The following is a 21,496-nucleotide window of genomic DNA, read 5'->3' as shown; positions in this document are numbered from 1 at the left end:
GTGCGTTAATAATATAACCCCACCTCCTCTTTATAGATGCCACTAATTAGCCCTGCTTGTACTGTATGTGGTTTGATGTACTGTTTCATGCACATAACCTTAAAGCCTTGTTAATGACCAAGGTAAATGTTAGTGGCAATCATTTGCTTCGAGATTGCGGCCTGAATCAAACATCTCCAAAGCCCTTTTCATTTTCTGCTCAGAGGTTACATTTCTGCAAGGTTTCCATTTCCACAATCTTGATTTGTAGGTAGCTTTCCTGAACCCCCAATGCTAGCTATACCAGTGAAGTACTCCACTATCTTTGACGTTGAGAGAACCAAGTCACTTGAAGAAGGCCAACCGTTGGAGCTGGAGTGTGAGGTTGCAGACTGCACCGAGCCGGTCTCCTGCCATAAAGACAAAGGTGTAAAGCTCTCCCCACACAATGATTGGGATGCACAGAGTAATGGCACATTGAGGAGACGCAGTATCCCGGCTGCTGAGCTCTTGCACTCAGGGCGATACAGCTGTGAAACCTCTGATGATACTATTCATTTCACCATGGATATCGAAGGTGATTTTTATTTAAATATGAATATTGTTACAGAATATCCAAAAGCTTTCTGGTAACAAGATCAAACTAATGCTTACAATATGCAGTCAGTCAGTCTGTTTTATGTGGTGTTTTGTGTGAAGTTGTAAAGTTGTAACAAACCAAGTACAAAAATAAGCTATACTGACACAATTGTATATCTATATAATCCTTTTAAACTATTCTTTCCCTTATGAATATGGTCTGAGACACAACCAATTGGTTCCCTGTTTCAGAAGGCTAACCTTTTTTAATCAGAGTGGAAATATGCCATTTTGAGTCCGCAATTATAATATGAATCATCATCTTTAGCTCCTACGCTGCCGTTGTCACCATCACCAGAGGTGGTGGAGTCGCAGTCGCTTGAGGCAACCTGCCCACCTGAGCCAACATATGATGCCTCAGACCCTGCTTTGCAGGTGTCACTGCAGAGGAATAAAGAACATGCTTCTGACAAAGAGCCTAATTTGGAAAGGGGAGGCATCAAGAAGACCCTTGTTATTGAACCAACTCACCCTTCAAATTCTGGAGCATACTATTGTGCAACAACAGATGATGTTGCCAAACTAGTAGTAAACAATCAAGGTGATTCTGCAAGTGTTTTATTTTAGTTTTGACTAACTATATCGTTTTTGGTCTGTCTTCTTTTTTATTGCAGAGCAATATCTGTGCCAGTTTTGCCAGTAAATCTTCAACGTTTTCAACTTTTTCTAACGTTTAGAATAATATCCGTGTAAATTATCCCCCCAATGATTGTCTGTAGCACCGCATCCTGCAAATCTGCTTGGTCCTGATGTTGAGAAGTCCGAATCTGCTGAAACGGAAGGCCAAATCGTATCGCAATTTGAGATTTCAGATCCCATTGCCAAAGCCTGTTGGTACAAGGATGGAACCCAGATTTACCCAAAAATGGAAGCCGAATGTGAATCACAGGGCAGCAGCCAAACCGCACCCTTACAGTCACATGACTGGCCTGGTGGTGGGAGTTTTGGCTGTGATTCATCGGCTGATACACAGTTAAATGTGGACCTGAAAGGTGGTGTTCCACATTGTACCTGCACAATTAAGAATCAAGTATTCAGTCACAGGCTTGAAGGTATCACCCAGCTCATTGTTTTCTCTTTGGCTTTGTCCAAACAGCAGAACAGTGTCACTGTGGTCACGAGAATGGTGAAATAGCTGATGCATCTGCCCAATTCACTGTGGATGTCGAAGGTGATTTGATATATTTCAACATCAGTCATCCATCTTAACCCAGCATATAAATGCCACTAACAGTGGTGTATATTACTGTTAGCTCCATCATCTGCGGCATCTGCATCTTTTTTTTTCTCCATAAGTTGCTTTTTGTCATATTGAATCTTGGTCCCATGTCATTTCCTGCCGTGTTTGGCTCTTAATCAAAATGTGGGTTTTAAGTAGCTGAGTAGCTCCTCCTCATACTGACATATATGTTGTGTTCGTCAATAATTCTTCAATTTAACCACCATCTTTGCTTTTAACAAGCAGCTTACCACTCTTAAATCCATCTTAAGCCTTCTTCATCACCAGATTCACTCATCCACATTGCTGCCCTGAACCCATCACCGTTGCAATGACAACGAACTGTTTTCAGAGAGAAGAAAATTGACGTACCTTTTAGGTGTTAGTGATCATTCTGATATTAGGAGTCAGTTGACGGGGGAAATATGGTAGCTGAATCTCAGACCAAACCTGGTCGATCTTCTAGCTTGTCTTTGCAATGAATTATCCCATAACTCCATGCTAACCCCACACTGATGTAAAATGATGTTAGAAGAAGTATTGCAACCATCAACCACTGAAAACCTTTCTCTGTGTACATCACAATGCTTATAGCTACATCACCAAGACTCTCTTCTGACCAAGAAAAGAAGTCCACTGAAGAGGCTTATCAGGTTGAAGTTGACTGCATGACCCCAAAATGCCATTCTGGTAGCATCTGTGGCAATAGAGGAGAGACACAGACTGGTGGACAACATTCCAGGCTCATGCCAACATCTCAGTCAACGAATGGAAATCTAACTGACTGGATGACAACTAAGCCACCAATGGAGCTCCCTAACAATCAACAAACAACAAATACCCAATCTCCAGTTTACAGTAACTCTGTAAAGCCAACAATAATACAATCTGACACAAACCATCACACTAATAAGACCACTGAATCACAAGGTGAGGAATTCATTTACTATATTCAGCATGCAAAAGCCTCAACTGAAGAGCTTGATAACTCCCTGGAGACAGAGGAGCTCTGTACTCTTCAAACTGCAGCTGTTGAATCAGAGGAATCTGCTGTCAAGAATCTAATTGTCCAATCAGAAAAAATTAAATGTTTACTAGAGATACCAACTGCACATTCAGCGCTAGGTTCTCTACTACATTCTTTGACTGCCCAATCACAGCATATTTCAACAGTCAAATCAAACAAGTTCTGTGACTCATTAAAAACTGCATCTCTGCAGTCACAAGACCTTGTTCAATCTGTACATACTGGAGCTTCAGAAGAGCCCCCTACGTTTTCACATACTGCAACTGTCCAATCAGAAGAGGCCCCTACGTTTTCACATACTGCAACTGTCCAATCAGAGGGGCTGTGCAGCTCCACATTGATGCAAGCTGGTTTGTCAAAAAAGCTTGTTGATTGCGCACAAACTGAAAAAAAACATTCAGAGGGACCTTTTAAGTCTCTCAGGACAGCAAATGTCCAATCAGAAGAACCCTGTACATACTCACAAGGGGAAACTGTCCAAGCAAAGAAGCCCTGCACCTTTTCACATACTGCAACTGTAAAATCAGAGGAGCTCGGTAGCTCCACACAGATGCTAGCTGTCATGTCAAAGAAGCTTCTTGAATGCGTACAAATGGAAACTTTCCAATCAGAGGAGGCCTGTAACTCCTTCAGGGTGGCAACTGCCCAATCAAAGGATCCCTCAAAATCCTTACAAGGGGTACCTGCCCGATCCTCACAAACAGCAACTGTCAAATCAGGGGAGGCCTTAAAATCGTCATGTTCTGAGACTGTCCAATCAGAAGAGACCTTTAAATCTGTACAGATACCAACCCTCCAATCAGAAGATACTTTTAAATCTTTAAAATCTGCAATGGTCCAATCAAAGGAACTCTTTAGTTCTATACAAATGCAAGCTGTTCTGTCAGAGGAGCGAATTGATTGCTCACAAACGGAATTTTTTAACTCAGAGGGGTCCATTAACTCCTTGTTGTCAGCAACTAACCAATCAGTGGATTTGAACACAAACCAACAGATGACAAATGCCCATTCAGAGAAGCTCAGTGCCTTGCGCAACACTGTTTACCCTCAATTATTGGACTCTAAAGACGCAGGAATGGTCCGACCAAGAAGACACCACAACTTGCAACAGTTGACGTATGCTGGATCGGATGACCTACAACCCACAGGGCAGATATCACCTCACCATACAGAAGAACTTTACCAGTCCAAACATGCCCAACCAGGCCATTCAGAGTGCCATCACAGCGTGGCATCAGAAGACCAAATAGACAGCAGAGTCACCGCCTGGCAAAGATCATCTACCCAGTGTGCAGAGCCTCACTGTATCAAGCAGGCTTCTACCGTCCAATCAGATAAGATCTATCTGTCAAGGACATGTGACAATCACTGGAGTGAGAGTGTCACTGCAAATAAGGTGGCTGTTGAAGGTGATTTAAACTGTTAGCATTGTCAAGCAAAAAATGGACGGGCACAATGTTGACATTGTGTAAAATGGAGAGATTGCTTATTGCAATCCTTGACATTTTGACAATTTCTACATTTAATTTATTCATACTAAAGCTACTTTAATTTTCAATGTAAATGTTTGAGCTTGGGTGGTCTATGAAAATATTGAAGATAGGGGGAAAAACTGTACATACATTGTCCACATTACCTAACTTGAATGCCTAGTTATCTTAACGCTAACCAAAGATACCTTAAGTTAGATTACTAATAACATTAAGACCTATCTTTAATTATTACTTGTTTTAGTTCTTAAATTGTATTGGCATGACTAATCTTGATTTAAGATTTTGCTCTTCTGTTTTGAAAGATGACGTGAGATTGTTATTGTCAGTAAAAGTGATGCAATTTTCTCTTGATGTTACCTTAAACATCCCCAGCTCCACCTGTGAGAGTTACAACACTTTGTGAGGCTGAAAGGAACAAGTCTGTTGTCGTTGATGAACCAATCGTGCTGCAATGTGAGATATCAGATCCTAAAGCTCAAGTTAATTGGTACAAGGATGGAATAAGTCTACGGGAAGCAGCTGGTCAAGACATGCTGGCAGAAGGTTCCATAAGAACATTGGCTATCCAGTCAGCGATGCTGTCTCATGCAGGGACTTACAGCTGCAAGACAACAGATGATGCCCTGCAATTTCATGTGGATGTTAAAGGTGACTATCCTGCAAACACATTTTATTCAGGGACAAGGGAATCCAAACACTTTTGCTTTGCTTATTAAAAAAGGAAGTTCTCATTGTGTTCTGGATGAATACAATCAACCTCGTAAAAGAACACAAGCCACAATTAAGACACTGCCACACAGTTTGAAACACATATCGTTATTTGCTCCCTTTAACTGTATTTGGATTAACTATAAAGTTAGCATACTTGTACAGACTAAGAGGATGATCAGGCACTGCGTTCTTTAAGTGCAAATCAAAGTCCTTTTTCTGTTGCCCAAAAAGTGTTTCATGCTGTTTGCTGTGTATTTTTTGTTAATCTTGCTAGACAACAAACTATTTTAAGTATTCCGGAGCTTATTTGCCAAGGTAAACAACCAAGACACAGATTTAACTTTTCCCCCACTACATTCCTCTTTTGATGCCGGTAGATTTGGAAGTGCTTGCTAGCTCATTAGCTGTTGGGCTGCGAGAGAGTTCAGATACATGCCAGAGTGAGGGGGAGATTCATATCTCATGTAGCGCTTTGTAGAGGCCACAGCAAGTACGTTTTTGAAGCAGACACGCCAAAATTTTTACTTTTGTGATCAGCCCCAGAGAGATCTTAGCCAAGTGCTGTTTTTTTTTGCAGCTTGCAACAAGAATACATGAGGACGCCAAATACCATTTTTGTTGTAAAAAGGCAATTATAACGCATGTATACCGTTTAGAAGCTGCTATAGTCCATTTGCTCCATGACTCTATATTAAATTCCTCTTAGATATAGTTAGTCCTGCATCAACCGACCTAGCTATGACATTCTAACTCAAGCTAATCACTTAGCTATGGTAAAAAGCTGTTGCTCAATCTGCCTCTCTTCCTTTCTGACCGAGTGTAGCAAAGAGATATGGCCTTCGTGTTCTATTACGCATTATTGGCTTATGTTGCTCATTCTAACATGAACTGGAGAGAAAGTTCTCTTCTCTTTAAGGACCAACTGTCTCTCAATTAACCTTAAATCCTTGAATTTCCTTGAATCTCTACCAGAGTATAAAATACTTGGGTTCAGTCAGATGAGCTAATTTCCTAGAGGTTTTCAGTTGTGAGACTACAATTAGAACGGGTTAAATAGGTCATTTTAAATCGACACATTTTTCGACAAATGCTAAATCAAAATGGTTGGGTCGGATAAACAATTTGCATGTATTTATAATGTGCTGCTGAAGCCTTTAGTTACTTTGTGCTTTGCCTTTTTAAGTTAATAAGAGTATCTATTTTGTTGACCAATTCTATTTTACATTCAATCCTGTAGCTCCCCTTGTGAAGTTTTCTGCTTTATCTGAGGGTGACCAGAAACAGACGGTCATGGCAGGCTTTCCCATTGTTCTACAATGTGAGCTGTCAGATCCCACGGGACAGGTCAGCTGGTACAAGGATGGAACAAAGCTACCACCCAAAAAGGGAGTAGACCTCCAGTCAGAAGGAAATGTGAGGAGTCTAGTTGTCCCAACAGCAGAGCCGGCTCACAGCGGCGTATATCGTTGCGAGTCAAAGGATGACGACATCCAGTTTGCTGTGGAAGTAAAAGGTGATCCTCAGAAACTCTGTCTGAAACTTTGACTCTCTTGCACGGTCAACTTACTAACAGTTTGTAATCAGGTCAATCATCAAATAGAAATGTTTCTGCATTCTTAATTCATGTCAACTGTTTTTCTACAAAAGAACAGCCAAACATTTTCCTTTGAAACATTCAAATTTGTTGTTTGGTCACGCCAGTCTATAAAAATCAGCTCCCCATCCACATTTCATCATAGTGCCCATTGTTAACTAAGAGAAATCAAAAGAAAAGGACGTTTTCTCTCACCGTAGCTTATTAAATCGCGCAGCTTCACATTGTAGCTTTACTATGCATGTCCAATCTTAAGAAAGCTAACGTTTTGTGTCTTGCTCTTTTTGTTAAAAGACACTAACTGAACACTTCATCATAGGCGAGCACTTTCTTGCTTGTATCTTACCTGTGTTTTGTGTTTGTGCGTTTTACCTCAATGTACATTATACGATTAATTGACTTGATTCTTGCGCTTTTATCCCTTGATATACATTTTGGTGTGTTACTTATGTTGTATGTTATGTTTTGTCTTGATATTCTTTGTATGTATGTATAGATTAGGTTGGATATTACTTGAAGAATTCATATTTAAAACACTCTTTGCACTCTAAAACATATAGCACTACCTGTGAAGTTCTCAGAGCTTCAAGAGACTGACAAGAGCAAGTCCGTCCAAGAAGGTTCTCCAATTGTCCTCAGCTGTGAACTCTCTCACGATCCCTCTGCTCGTGTCGACTGGTACAAGGATGGGTCGAAACTCCTACCAAAAAACAACATGGAAATACAGTCAGATGGTCTTACAAGGACATTACTCATCCACTCAGCTGAAAACGTAGATGGCGGCACCTATGAATGTTCAACATCAGATGACACCGTCACATTTACAGTCAACGTAGAAGGTGATTTATTTCCATCCTTACCATCTTCTTATCAAACATACCACATCAGTCCTTGGGCTGAATGTTCATGAGAACATGGTATTACTGGCTGGACAGTGTGTTTTGTCTACTGTTGTGAATTAATCTCTTGTCCAAAACCCTTGTTATTCCCTTCTCTTAGGCCGATCGCCAGAGATCATGCCAATCCCACTGTCTGAAAAATACAAGATGGTTGCAATGGGTTGTCCAATTATTCTGCAGTGTGAGGTCTCAGACACTGTGGCACAGGTTTCCTGGTTTAAAGATGAGGTGGAGCTTTTTAGCAAAACTGGCCTCGATATGAAAAGAGATGGCAGCCTGCGGAAGCTAATGATCCATTCTGCTAAGGTCTCCGACTCTGGCATCTACAGTTGTAGCCTCGCTGAGGATGTTGTGACATTCCAGGTGGACGTCGAAGGTGATTTTCAGTTTTAATTGGTTTCAACATTTGAGTATTTCCATTTCTGAATAATTCTCTCAAAAATTTCAGTCAGATTTACTGTCTTATGTTTCTTATACCACTTTCTGAAAGCAGAGCTGCATATTGTGTATACTCAAATCAACAGGGTTGATGATCAACACTACTTGTTAAATGATGTTCTGACAGCTTAACAATAGGTCTGCAAATCTTATAACACCCCCCCCAGCCTCACCTGTGAGGTTTTCAGAACTTCCAGAGATCGCAAGAAACAAATTTATCGAAGCAGGCTGTCCAATAAAGCTGCAGTGTGAAGTCTCAGAGCCAACTGCGCAGGTCTATTGGCACAAGGATGGAGAACAGCTACCTCCAAAGAGCGAAGATGAAATCCAAATCCAAGCGAGAGACAGACTGAGAGCATTGGTTATTACATCAGCAGAAGTCAGACACTGTGGTGTGTACAGCTGTGAGGCCGCAGATGACCGTATAGAATTCAAGGTGGATGTTGCAGGTGACCCAATATTTTTGAGCTTTGTCAGAATCACTAACTTATTTCCGTGAATGCTTGGCTATCAGCGCAGTCTATTTTTCACCAAATATTCAACAATCCGGTGCACCGATAAGTATGTACCTTCAATGTTGCTACTTGTGTTTTAAAATCGTGGCAGGTATATCAAGCAATGATGTTCTTGGCCTAACAAGGAAATGCTTAAAGGCCTTTTAAGCCTGGACCTTAAAAGCATGGTGGTAAAACTGCATTTTAAAACTGCACAAATCAAGAAACATATCATGACAATGCATTAGATCACTATGTGTAATGGGAAAGGGTCACTAAATAATAAACCACTAAGAGTTACCACCTTACTATTAGCATTTTAGCACATGTTAACACATTGTTTGGGTTTCACAACCAGCAGCATTAACTGTTTGGTTCAGACTTGCAGCTTTCATCAGTCCCATTATCTGATGCACAGTTTTGATAAAAAGATTGCATGGCTAAAAAAAGGAAGTAGCAAAATATGGTTAGAGAAGTAGAGCACGTAGCAGTTAAAAAGCTAGAATTGGCTTAGACCAAAGCAAAGCAAAAACAATGAAGAGCCAAAGACAACTCTAAATCAATGTTAAATTTAACCTGACTGTGGAAATAGTTTCACGCACATTTCTAAGTGGACATGAAGTGAACTGCAGATTTAACTGATCAGTTCAGCAGTAACTGTTGTGATCATTTGACTCATTTTGTGGCACATTGGTTGCGTTTGAGTCAACGACTCAAGCACTTGCAAGTGTTGTCACCGTCACCTTGTGTTAAACATTACCTATTCAAGGAAAACGATGCATCTTAAGCCTTCTGCCTGTATAAAAGTGTATCCACATGGCAAAGCAAATCTATTTACTGTTCAATGAATGGAAATTCCTATAGCACCAGTTTGATTCTCAGCTCTTACAGAGGCTGAGAGGAGCAAATCTGTTGAAGCAGGCAGCCTGATCAATCTGCAGTGTGAGACTGCAGACCAGACAGGCCAGAGTTCCAGGTGTGAGGATGGAATAAAAGTCTCGCAAAATTTGGGTACAAACATGGATTCAGAGGATGATAAGCGGACACTGGCTATGATGTCGGCTACGTCTTCGAGCTCTGGAGTGTACGGTTGTAAAACCAATGATGATTCAGATTCCAACGATTTCTATGTGGAGGTGAAAGGTGATATACTAAGCTTTTTCTAGGCAAGATGTTTATTCATTCAGGAGTCATACACCTTCATCATGACCTCTAATATCCAAGAAGAAAGCAAACCCTCATCATCACTCTATTCATCATTGCCTATTTCCTTCGAATTTGTCCTAATTTCACTGCTTCTTATATACATGCTTCACATTTCAGCATGTCTTTTTTTGAGTCAACTCGTTTTTCCAACATGGCTATGGTAACTGCATTGCACTGCATAAACAGATTTTTGGAATAACATTGAGCTTTATGATGTCTTTCAGCAGTGAGTTACCTAGCGAGGCTTGAAATCAGCATGTCCAAGCTGCAAAAAGCTGACCTTACAATTACGGCATGACTGATCATAAACGAAGCTTTGCATCAGACTGGTTGCATCAGAGCAACAACTTACTTCTTTTGTGTACTGTTTTCTACAGCTCCCCTGGTAACATTTGGCGATATCCCAGAGGAAGACCTTTTCAAGAGTGTCGTGGAACAAGAACCGTTTGTTCTGTCATGTGAAGTATCATGGGCTGATGCCGTTGTCCAGTGGTACAAAGACGGAATGGAAATGCAACCATGCAACAACATTGCAATGCGAGCAGAGGGCACCAAAAGGAATGTGACAGTAAATGCAGCCCGACTGTCCGACGGAGGCACGTACACATGCCGTGCAGGAGACAATGTTCTCATGTACAAGGTGACCATCCGAGGTAATAAAATACTTCTGAAAATCCTCACAACATGCAATGTAAAAACTGTTAGACACACATCCACTCGTATAGAACAACGTCCCAATGTAATGCATTCTTCTTCCAAAGAACCTCCGGTACTGATAATCTACCCCAAAGAGGATGTCCACCTTGACCGCCACGTCCCCGAGGAAATTATTCTGAGCTGCGAGTTGTCTCGTCCGAATGGCGTCGTCAGTTGGTACAAAGATGGTCAAAAGCTGCAAGAGAGCGAGAACATCAAGCTTAAGATTGAAGGCCCTTATCGACGCCTGAAGATTATTTCTAGTGGAGTGGAAGATTCCGGAGAATACGTCTGTGATACAGCAGATGCTTCGATATTCTTTCAACTTAGTATTACAGGTAAAATCCCTGAAATCACATACATTATAATGGAGGTATATATAAACATCTATGTGTCACAGTAAAACGCTAAATTAGTATATTGCAGTAATATATATATATATCACTATGCTCGAGATAAACAAGTTAGTACACAATACCTGTCCAGAATCCCCACCTTGAAGGTTGATTAAAATGGATAACGAGCTCTGAATGGGGCAAATGGGGATAACCCATTACAACCTAGCACCACTTAATAGTGGACAGGTTCTCCTCAAGGGCATTTATGTGACAGATGTAGACAAAAAAACTCAGAAAGGGGCATGCTTATTATCACTTTTGGAAAGTTTAGAGAGAAAACTGTCAGCTGAAGACCCAACATTGGACCCATAGCATTCTGAAGGTGTCGAGAAGGTTTCCAACACTGTTTAAGGGTTTGACAAAGAGCACTTTGTTTGAAACAACACCTTTAACATTGCAAATGTTATGGTTTTTCCTCATTCATCCCTGATCCACGGTGTCAGGAATGCAAAGTCAGTCTTGCAGAAATTATATGCATCAACACACTGAATAATGCTGTTATATAGTAACATAGATTAAACTAATGAGTTGTGACTAATTTGGGTAATATTGCCACTTTACAGAACCTCCAGTGCAGATTGTGTCCCCGAGTCAGTCCCAAATGGAGCTGTGCCAGCAGACCTCTGAGAGGATGGTGCTGAGCTGTGAGATCTCGAGGCCCAATGCAGTGGTGCGCTGGTATCGAGACGGACTCGAGGTGGAGGAGAATGACAATCTCCTTCTAGAGGTGGATGGTGTCTACAGAAGACTTATCATACCAGAAACTACTGTCAAAGATTCCGCCGAATATGTCTGTGATACTGCAGACGACTCCATGACATTCTTTGTAAACATAGCAGGTAAAGGAAACTAAGGCATGCTAAAAATAGCTCCTCCAAATGTGCTGTTCTGTCAGTGATAATCCATTTCTAACACAATGTTCTCTCCATGCACAGAGGCTCCTGTTCGTTTTGTGCGTCCAAGGAAGATGGCAAGTAGAGTGGAAAAAGTGGCAGGGGAGACTCTTGTTCTAGACTGTGAGGTTTCAAGATCAAATGCAGAGGTCACCTGGAAGAGAAACGGGGAAGAAGTAGAAGACTCCAGAAAGATCACCATCCTCGAAGATGGTTTCATGCGTCAATTAACTGTTCACTCACTGACCATGGGGGACGCTGGGCAATATGTTTGCGATGCAAAGGATGATGTGATGGATTTCCATGTAAAAGTCCAAGGTAGGCAAAGGCACGACACTATCTCTGCTGAGTATGATGCACTCAAGGTCCAGACTTTAAACTAGATGATTGACTTTGCCCAATTACTTTGAGAATAACTAGGCATACGTAAGTACAAAATATCTTTTTTGTTCCCCTTCAATTTCAGACTTGCCGGTGAAGATTCTTGGAAAAACCGACGCAAAAAACGAAAAGCAGTTCTTGGTATATGACGACATTATTCTAGTGTGCGAACTGTCCAGATCCAATGCCGCAGTCAGCTGGTACAAAGATAATCAGCTCATTGATGACACTGAGAGATACTGTAGCGAACACCAAGGTGTTTTCAGATCACTGGTTGTCCTAAACGCTGGGCTAGAGGATTCAGGAGAATACACCTGTGATGCAGTAGATGATAAGATGATCTTCTATATCACGGTCAAAGGTACTCATATTATCAGGTCAATGTCAATGTCATCTTCTTTCCTTCACTTAGAAGGAAAATAATGCACTGTATATTATGTTCAGAGCCTCAAGTACAGATCATTGGGAACTCGGGCCACCCGGAGCATCACATCCTGGTAGCAGGAGACGACCTTATTTTGGAGTGTGAGGTGTCTCGGCCAAACGCCAGCGTTCAGTGGCTTTGGAATGGCGAGATCTTAAAACCAGACACTCGTATAAAGATTGACAGCTACGATGTTGTGAGGAAACTGGTTCTCTCTGGACTCCGGCCCTCCGACTCCGGTAACTACATTTGTGATGCCGTAGATGACAAGTTGACAACAATAGTTGAAGTCCACGGTAAGTTGAGTTTCTCTTTGATTCATTTTTTGTTCCATATTTGAACTCAGAATGAACAAGTAACTCGTTTGTAAATCTCTCTCAGAGCCCATGGTCAAGTTTGAAAACAAGAGAACAAGTAATAACCTCTCAGCCTATGAAAACGAGAGTGTTACAATGTGTGCCGTTGTTAGCCACGAAAGAGCTAACATCCGTTGGCTGAAAGAAGGCCAACTATTAAACGGGGACAACATTCACATCTCCAGTGAGGGTAACACCCACAAGCTCACCATTAATCCGCTGCAGCTGTCAGATTCTGGAGAATATGTTTGTGATGCAAAGACAGATGAGATGTATTTCAGTCTTTTAGTCAAAGGTAAGAATGTGGTTCTCAAAACAAAAGTTTTCACAAGTGAACATTGACTTGACTGCAATTGTCCCACTAACATCTCGGAAATTATATATCTTCATTTAATTTATCAGAAATGAAGGTGAAATTCCTCAGACCCCTGGAGAACACCGTGTCTCAGAAGGGCAGCGCTGTTATATTAAGATGCGAGATCAACAAGCCCAAAGGAGATGTTCAGTGGCTCAAAGATGGCCAAGAAATCAGCCCAAGCCGCCGGCACACAATAAGGGCACAAGGTCGAGAGCGAAGCTTCACACTCCACCAACTGGTGGAAGGAGATGCTGGAGAATACAGCTGTCAATCCACAGATGACCGAACTTCAGCTACGGTCACTGTAGAAAGTAAGTACACTTAAAATCACAAACTAGGAAGCAAAGGAGTTTAGAATGCTCCATGTGTTTGATCACTGTGAGTCTAATTCAGCCAAACGCTTGGCCTTCAGCTCCCCGTGTTGTCGAGTTCATAGCGGAGCTTCATAACACCACCGTCCGCGAAGGAGAAGACGCGGTGTTCAAGTGTGTGGTCTCACCAGAGGACGCCCGGCTGGTGTGGCGCTTAAATGGCAAAAGAGTAGCTCTGACTAAGCGCACTGTCATTTCAAGTAACGGACTGTGCCACATGCTCTGCATCCACAACTGCATGGTTTCAGATAGCGGCCGAGTGACAGCTGATGCAGAGGGTTCGGTATCAGAGGCCGAACTCCAGATTCAAGGTGAGTTGCTGTCCGATCCAGTCACACTATGATTATAGCGCAACCCAGTATACACACACGAACACACAAACACACACACACACACAAACAGGTTGGTCTCAATCAAAACACATTTACTGCTTTACAGTTAAATAACCTCATGTTTCTCGAGTAATTTTGACAAAAATACTAGCTATGGACAGTTTGGAGTGATCTAAGCGTCATTTTTAAGGGCGATACTAAGTAGCCATATAGGACACAAAGACCCTTTGAGACTAGTTTAACCCTTTGAAGGTTAGTTTTTAGCGGCCTCTCCTGTTATAATTCCTCTGTTAACTGCAGGGTCAATGCTCCTTCAAGCCTTCTGCTTGCACTATGTATGTTTATGTATCAGCATTACAGCTTTCTTCTGGGAGTGGCTTCAGAGCATTGTTGTTGGAATTAAACAAAGAATTCAAACATACACCGTTTTGAGATTGCAGACCTGATATCTTTGACCTTGGAACTCATTTTCAGAACAACAAGTGTTGTTCACCAAGAAAATGACACCAGTTGTAGCTGAGGAGTGCAGTGAGGCCACTCTGGAGGTGGAGGTGAGTCTGGATTCAGGAGAGGTGCAGTGGATGAGGCAAGGGGTCTTGATCCACCCTGGGGTCAAGAATATCCTCAATCACAACGGCCGAAAACACAGTCTCACCATCCACAAACTGGCCTTGTCCGACCGAGGCCTCTACAGCTGTGAAACCCTCCACGACCGCACGCAGGCCCATCTCACAGTGGAACGTGAGTGTGCATGCGCTGCCACTCGATGGCCTCCTGTTGTTTGTTTACCGCCGTTGCCGCCGACTCCACCTCTCGCACGGCCTCCACCACAACAAAGTCGAGCGAGTACGAGTAATTTGAGTGACCGGGGTCCAGAGGGGATCTGGTGCTGCAGCGTGATGGCGGCCAACAGGTGATGGCCTCGAAGCTCAGGCTGGATTCCGGACCAGGGTTTGTGTATTGACGTGATCGATTAAATCCACATGATTTCCTCCCCCGTGACAAATACAAATCAGATTGCAGTTTTAAGGAAACTGCTGGATAAATAAGATGTTAAGATTCCATCATCCCAACAACCAGCCATGAACCAGCACCACTTACATTTATTTAAAGTAGGATTCCTTACACACCATTAAACTCGCATTGCGTGGTAAATAAAACCTACTTTTGCTTGTTTTTCTTTGAGCATGCTTCTTATATTTCTTAGCTCCACGAACTACAGGCCAGTGGGTGAGTGAAAGGCTGTTCTTTCAACACTTGAGTGGTAAAGGGAAAGTCGGAACTTCAGGCTGCTGTTGGCACCCCCGATGAATTTGGATCTCCTCTCATTGCATCTAATTTTACACCCTGGCCTTCAAAACCAGGGTTGCTGTCATCAGGGCTCCAAAATAAACATTGCTTTTTTCCACATGGAATACTTGACTGTTAGAATAAGTGGAAAATGTTGGCAGTTTCAAAGTGGGCTTTTGTTTAAAGCCCCACACTCAAATGACCCAACTATGGGCTTGTCAGTGTGGACAACTGGAGATGGATGTACAGAATCCAGGCCAACTGCAAATCAGAAAGCTGTTCCTGCTCAGTGTTAAACAGGAATGGAGAGGCTTTTTTTTTACTAAAGCCAATACCCTAATGCCTTTTACACAGCTCTCTCTCATTGGATTTTTTTCAGCTCGAAAAATCACAATCAAGAGAGGGCTGACTGACATCAAAACCACGGAGCGAGAAACGGCCTCGTTGGAGGTGGAGCTCTCCCATCCAGACGTCTCAGGCACCTGGACCAGGAACGCCGTCAAGCTCAAGCCGACCAATCACTTCCGCATGAGTGCCAAGGAACTGGTCCACAGCCTCACTATCTCCAACCTATCAGTGGAAGACACCGGCACCTTCACGTTCAGTGTGGACAATGTGAAGACCTCCGCGAGGCTTGTTGTGAAGGGTAGGGTCGTTTGAGTGTGGCCCATGTTTCACTTAACAGAGGCCGATGCTTGATCTCATCGACATAGCAGTCTGTGCTGCATCAATCTGTGTCGTAATCCGTGGCAATTAAGTAACTAAGTGGTACATGTTATTTTGAGGTCATGTAAAAAGAGGGTTAGGGTTAGGTACCTTTCAATGCCACACTCTATGGTAGCTGCACTGCAGTGCTACCAAAACAACATGTCCATTCAAAAGGCGGACCAGATGCCGGCCAGATGAGAACAGAATAGAGCTCTACTTTGGTCTGCATTATCTGTGAACTTAAATTAGTCCAAATGACCAAACCTTATGGCTTATTTGATTCTGAGCAACACAGCATAGGTGCCCCCTACTTGGTGCAGTGTTTGGCATATTCAAAAAAAAAAAAAGCTTGCTTTTTCTCCGCCAGAACCCCCGGTGACCGTTTTCAGAAAACTGGAGGACCAGAGGTTCCCTGAAGGGGCAGTGATCTCTCTCGAGTGTGAGCTGTCAAGACACAACCTTGATGTGAAATGGATGAAGGCAAGTATTGGATTTGTGTCTTCTTTCAGAGGCAAATCAATGTAATCAACAAAAAAAGAAAGCTCATGCAGAGCTTATTATACCCAGCGGAATGATGGTCTACTGATGGTCTGCTTCCCAAAAGCGATTCTGGTGTTACGGTAGTACCACAAACATGCAGAGAACTCACATTGAGAACATTGAAGAACACACGGCAGCGTTTTATTATCTTTTCTGATCTGACAATTTGTCCATTTCTAACAATCTACACAATAGAACAAAATCACACATCTAATTTACAGAAGAAATAGTATGTTCCTTTCCACCTGAATGCATTACATACACTTTCCGTAGTTTGAAGATGATTGCTAATAAAAGTGTTTTGATCCTTTTCAGAATGGGCTTGAGGTGAAGCCTGGCAAGGACCTGCGCATTTATGCAATGGGAAGGAAACGCTTTCTTCAGATCATGAAATGCAATGTCGGTGATTCTGGCACGTACACCTGCGATGCTGGAGACGTCACCACGAGCTGCACCGTGGACGTCTATGGTAACGCCTGCCGTCTGTCAATACGCGGGTGCGAGGGCAAGGAGGGAGGACTCAGATGCGGAGTTAATGAAAAAATAAAAGGACTTTAATAGTCAACTACTCCAAATCAAAATCACTCCAACCGAAAAAAGGACCAGAAGGAGGCAAAAACAAAACAGACAAAAACAGGGACCTGGACTTGAAAACAAGGACTTACTTGACACATGGACGTTCAACATGTAATGACGCCACACAAGACAAGAGACTCACAGGGCTTAAATACACAAGGGAGGTGCATGTGATTGGACACAGGTGGAAACAATCAGGCACGGCAGACAATCACAGGGGAAGACAGGACAAGGCAGGAAGTGACGTTACCCAGGAACACAAGAGACATGAAAACTACAAAATAAAACAGGAAGCAGACCCAAACCGTGACACCGTCCAAACACTACAAAGTAGGACCTTTAGTTTGACAGTAGTCGGCTGATGATTTGTAAGAGAACTATTTAAGAAATGTAACAATGTGATGGAAATCATAGGCTTACTCAGCACTAAACCACATCTATGGAAATACACATTTACGAGATGTATATAATGTAAATACAGTAAAACATCTCTGAAAACAGGGCAATGAAGAACAGATGTGGGCAGATGTTTTGATGTGACAGTAATATTAATGGTATGATTCTTCTAATAATTAGTATTCACTTTACTGTTGCTTGTTCCCTGCACGGTTCTACACTTCAATGCTATAATGATTGTATCAACCTTGCATTAATAATTCACTCCCTTTAGTTGTCAAACCATCTGCTTTGAAAAAGTACTATGAAAGAGTGTAAATTATGTCAAATAGAATATTATGGAAAATGCTTTGAGACAAGCAAGGTAACGCCAGGTTGGATCATTATGAGCAAACTGTAGCCTCCACCCACCAGGCCAGACAAGTCGTGCTAATCCCATGTTAGAGAATTCATAATTAATTTAACAGTTATCTGTTTCTCAGGCTGCTAAGAGTGCGAGAAGTACCTCAGGAGTGAACCACATCTAATTTACACATACTGCAGTAATCCAAAACCGATCTAATCAAAGTCACATACATTGTTTTTAATGACAAACAACTGGCTCCCTGTTCCCTCCCAGTCACACATCTCATCACGTTAATGACTTTTTTTGCATTTTTCCTGGACTCTCCTGATAAGGTCTGCCCATGTCAACCGTGAATCAACAAGAACACCCAGAAATTGAAAGGTCTCACTAAATCTTTCCCATACATGAATAGCTTCATGCTGTCCTTGATTATTTTCCTGGTGAAAAAGACCGTTGGTGTTTTTTTAAATTGAGAACCTAAACCTCTCACCACTGCTTGTGCTTTCTTATATTGATTAAAATGCTGCACTTCTGCTTTTTGAAAGATCCATCTTGGGATTCCACCCCCTGTTCTGACTTCCACTGGTTCTCCTATACAACATGATACTGGATAATGATCACTGCTACTGTAGTCAAAACGTCCCGTTTACTTACTCCAGCCAATGCATTAGACACTAGTGCGATAACTAATGCTGACTCTATTTACTTAATTTGTCCTTGTTCTTCTACTATCATTCATACAGATCAAATCCTCCACAGTTACAACATTTCGGTTGTGCCCGTTTCACACTTTCTACCCTCGTGGTCACCAGGTCTTTCTCTCCACTCACGGAGCAGTCGTGCTCACCCGCCCCCAAAGGAGTTGCTCCTTCTCCATTTGAACTTTTTCAATGGGTTTTTGTCTCGTCTTTCTCCCAAGCAGCTCTCCTTCCACCACTGTGCCTGCTTTTTTTCTCTGCTTCGTTGACCATGTGCAGAGATGCCCGATTCCCTCCTAAACAACCCTTGTTGTTCCTGCAGAGCGTGAGCTGCTGATCCTCCAGGCCCCGAAGGACCTGGGCATCCAGGAGGACCAGAACGCTGTGTTTGTTTGTGAGCTCTCAGTGGAGGATGTGCCGGGGGAGTGGTACAAAAACGGGGAGAGAATACAGCCCACCAGCACCATCAAGATCCGGCAGGAAGGTCGGCTCCAAAGTCACAGCTCTGCTCCTGATGCTTTGAACGAGAAGACAGCTGGAATTCCATCAGTGTATTTACACAATAATTGAGCCTATCATCATCCTGTCTATTATGTATTGTTTGTTTCAGGGACCAAACATTTTCTTCTTATGTGCAACGTGAAAGCAGAGGACTCTGGAGAGATCAAGTTTGTCTGCAGAAGTATTGAATCTGTCGCGTACCTGGAGGTGGAAGGTATATGTATATGTTTCTAAGTGCTCCGATGAAAATGAACCAAAGCGTACATGAAGTAAATGCTGTGAAACATGTATCAGTGTATTTGGGTTGCTTTACAGAGCACCAACTCCACAGAGCTGTGAGGTCACACGTTAGATCTAGATCATCTAGATTCCCTCTTCTCCGTTGCAGAGCTCCCGGTGAACATTGTGAAACCTCTGCAGGACACGACGGCCCTCGAGAAGAGCCGCGTGCTCCTCGACTGCACCGTGTCCAACCCCAGATGCAGCATCCGCTGGTACAAAGGCAGCAGCGTCATCCTGCCCTCCGAGCGCTTCGAGATCTGCAGCGAGGGCTGCTACCGCAAACTCATCCTGCAGCAGGTGGTGCTGGACGACGAGGGGACGTACAGCGTGCAGGTCGGAGAGCACTCCTGCTCCGCCAAGCTGACCGTGGAGGGTGAGGGACTCTGATCAGACCATCCAAGCATCCTTTTACAGACAAATGTATTCAGATGTACAACCTGTGTGTGTGTTTGCTGTTATTGTTATTAATGAGTCTGGTGATCTATTATTAATTAATCATATTATCCTTTTTCACTATTTTGAATTTGAATTATCAAAGCCCAACCGTAATGGCACCTGTTCTTCAACACAAGGTGAATGGCAGCAGTAGAGCTCCATCTACTGTCGAAGCAAAGCTAACGCATCACTTTGCTCTCACTGTAATGGGACATCATGTTTCACCTCTGTTATCCTTTCTCTTCCGCCTTGTTTGAATTCATAGGTTGTTGTTGTTTTTTTTTTTAATAAAGAAAACAGGCGGCTGTTGCGTTAAAAATGAATTTCCGGTCAGTCACAGTGGGTCCAAACTCCATCACCCTTATTCTTTTAAAACAGAAAAGACCGCATTATGACAATTCTGTGCAACCAAGCATGTGGACAGACACATGGATGGATATTTGGACATGTAATGGTAGGAAAATAAAATGTTCATGTGGTGTGTTGCATTCTGGTCTCACTGTGTTTACTTACTGGCAGGCCTGAATAGAGCAGAGACATTGTTACTGGACCAAAGCTGACTGAGCCATGTGACGTTTGTTCACCCCTCTTCCTCCCGCTCGTCCTCCTCAGCCCGGTCCCCGCTGCTGGTCAGAGAGCTGAGGGACGTGGAGGTCACGGCCCCCGACCCAGCCTGCTTTGAATGTGAGCTGTCGGGGCCCGTCCTGCGAGGCCCCGCGTGGAGCCTGAAGGGCGAGCCCCTGCAGCCGGGCCCCCGGGTGCTCGTGGAGACGATGGGCGCGGTGCACAGGCTGACCCTCAGACAGACCTCCCCAGACATGAGCGGGGAGGTGGGGTTCACCTCCGGGGGGGCCAAGAGCAGAGCCCAGCTTCGGGTACGCAGTAAGTCCAAGAAGCAGCAAATATTTCCTAATAATAAAACAGATGACAATGCATATAATGCATATATTAAATTACATTACATCACATGTCATTTAGCTGATGCTTTTATCCAAAGGGACTTACAATAAGTGCATTTCCAATACAAACTCATATATATGGTTAAAATCAACAAGATTTCATATTAATATCCAATAAGGGAGTTTTGGTGGAGGAATCAATGCCATCGCACTTAAAGTATTTATTAAAGTACTTAACTTGAGTATCTACTTTACTCTCCACTCATTTCTTCTACTTCCCTTCTCAAAATGTTTCGAACCCTTTTACCCAACCACATTTATTTGATAACAGCTGACAAGAAGAATAAGAACTGTCTATTAAGTGTTCAAACTTATCCCAACTTCCTTATTAAAAGCAAATATTACAGCAATTTTATCAGAAATAATAAATAAATAGTATAAAACGTCATTCTGAAATGTGCAATTCTGCATTTTTAGTAAGCATATTATGATTCAGATTCATCTGTACTTGCTTCTACACGGCTTTGGGTCACACAGACCACCTGGTGTCATTGGTAGAAACGCTCACCAGATGGAGGCAACTTCAAGGCTTTCAGTCTGTGAGCATGAAGCAAGTAGAGTGACAGCAGGGAAGGAAGTGGCTGCATGCAAGAAGGAAATCTGCAATGCGCTAATGTTTACTCCTTGAAATATTCAACTTACAGATAAATAAAAAAATAAATCTATCAGGCTGATCGTGTTGCCTGACTTGGCACCGAACGCACAGCAATAAATACAGAAATGCGCTAAACTCTGTAAATAATGTAGAGTGCTTTATTATATATATACAATATGGAGCACGTACACATCTCAAGCCGTTTAAATGTGCGAGTTGCATTTATAGTTTGATTTGGACGGCTTTAAATCAAAGAATATTG

General features: G+C 42.6%; 2 protein-coding genes across 11 annotated transcripts in view; both read left to right on the top strand.

The window, feature by feature from the left end:
- The window catches only part of obsl1b (obscurin like cytoskeletal adaptor 1b), a 29,206-nt gene that overhangs the window by 6,366 nt on the left and 1,344 nt on the right, over positions 1–21,496 (top strand). For 3 of the 10 annotated variants that reach the window (XM_037488419.2, XM_062564924.1, XM_037488417.2), the window contains 23 exons: positions 4,730–5,005; positions 6,306–6,581; positions 7,223–7,501; positions 7,662–7,937; positions 8,167–8,448; positions 9,376–9,636; positions 10,077–10,352; positions 10,461–10,733; positions 11,357–11,632; positions 11,729–12,004; positions 12,153–12,428; positions 12,512–12,787; positions 12,873–13,142; positions 13,250–13,516; positions 13,618–13,887; positions 14,383–14,649; positions 15,578–15,844; positions 16,274–16,386; positions 16,762–16,915; positions 18,785–18,946; positions 19,073–19,177; positions 19,352–19,618; positions 20,293–20,555. In XM_037488419.2, the coding sequence (XP_037344316.2) occupies positions 4,730–5,005; positions 6,306–6,581; positions 7,223–7,501; positions 7,662–7,937; positions 8,167–8,448; positions 9,376–9,636; positions 10,077–10,352; positions 10,461–10,733; positions 11,357–11,632; positions 11,729–12,004; positions 12,153–12,428; positions 12,512–12,787; positions 12,873–13,142; positions 13,250–13,516; positions 13,618–13,887; positions 14,383–14,649; positions 15,578–15,844; positions 16,274–16,386; positions 16,762–16,915; positions 18,785–18,946; positions 19,073–19,177; positions 19,352–19,618; positions 20,293–20,555 (5,708 nt within the window). Of the gene's footprint in view, positions 1–2,296; positions 4,274–4,729; positions 5,006–6,305; positions 6,582–7,222; positions 7,502–7,661; positions 7,938–8,166; positions 8,449–9,375; positions 9,637–10,076; positions 10,353–10,460; positions 10,734–11,356; positions 11,633–11,728; positions 12,005–12,152; positions 12,429–12,511; positions 12,788–12,872; positions 13,143–13,249; positions 13,517–13,617; positions 13,888–14,382; positions 14,650–15,577; positions 15,845–16,273; positions 16,387–16,761; positions 16,916–18,784; positions 18,947–19,072; positions 19,178–19,351; positions 19,619–20,292; positions 20,563–21,496 lie in introns of those variants that run through there. The other 7 variants (XM_037488420.2, XM_062564927.1, XM_062564926.1 and 4 more) reach the window with 6 other exon arrangements.
- Positions 15–2,127, top strand: LOC134132806 (obscurin-like protein 1). Its single transcript, XM_062564928.1, has 3 exons — positions 15–556; positions 887–1,159; positions 1,338–2,127. Exons 1-3 carry the CDS (start codon positions 271–273, stop codon positions 1,751–1,753), a joined length of 975 nt encoding a protein of 324 aa, XP_062420912.1. The 5' UTR covers positions 15–270; the 3' UTR covers positions 1,754–2,127.

This window comes from Pungitius pungitius, chromosome 10, assembly GCF_949316345.1.
Source record: "Pungitius pungitius chromosome 10, fPunPun2.1, whole genome shotgun sequence".
In the NCBI taxonomy this organism is placed as follows: Eukaryota; Metazoa; Chordata; class Actinopteri; order Perciformes; family Gasterosteidae; genus Pungitius; species Pungitius pungitius.
This window is presented reverse-complemented; position numbering and strand designations above follow the sequence as displayed.

What these genes read in the sequence shown, in the direction of transcription:
- LOC134132806 (XM_062564928.1), top strand. Translation starts at nt 271, where the DNA reads ATGCTAGCTATACCAGTGAAGTACTCCACTATCTTTGACGTTGAGAGA. An exon ending in TTTCACCATGGATATCGAAG is followed by an intron (nt 557 to 886) that starts GTGATTTTTATT and finishes CATCATCTTTAG; the next exon opens with CTCCTACGCTGCCGTTGTCA. An exon ending in ACTAGTAGTAAACAATCAAG is followed by an intron (nt 1,160 to 1,337) that starts GTGATTCTGCAA and finishes GATTGTCTGTAG; the next exon opens with CACCGCATCCTGCAAATCTG.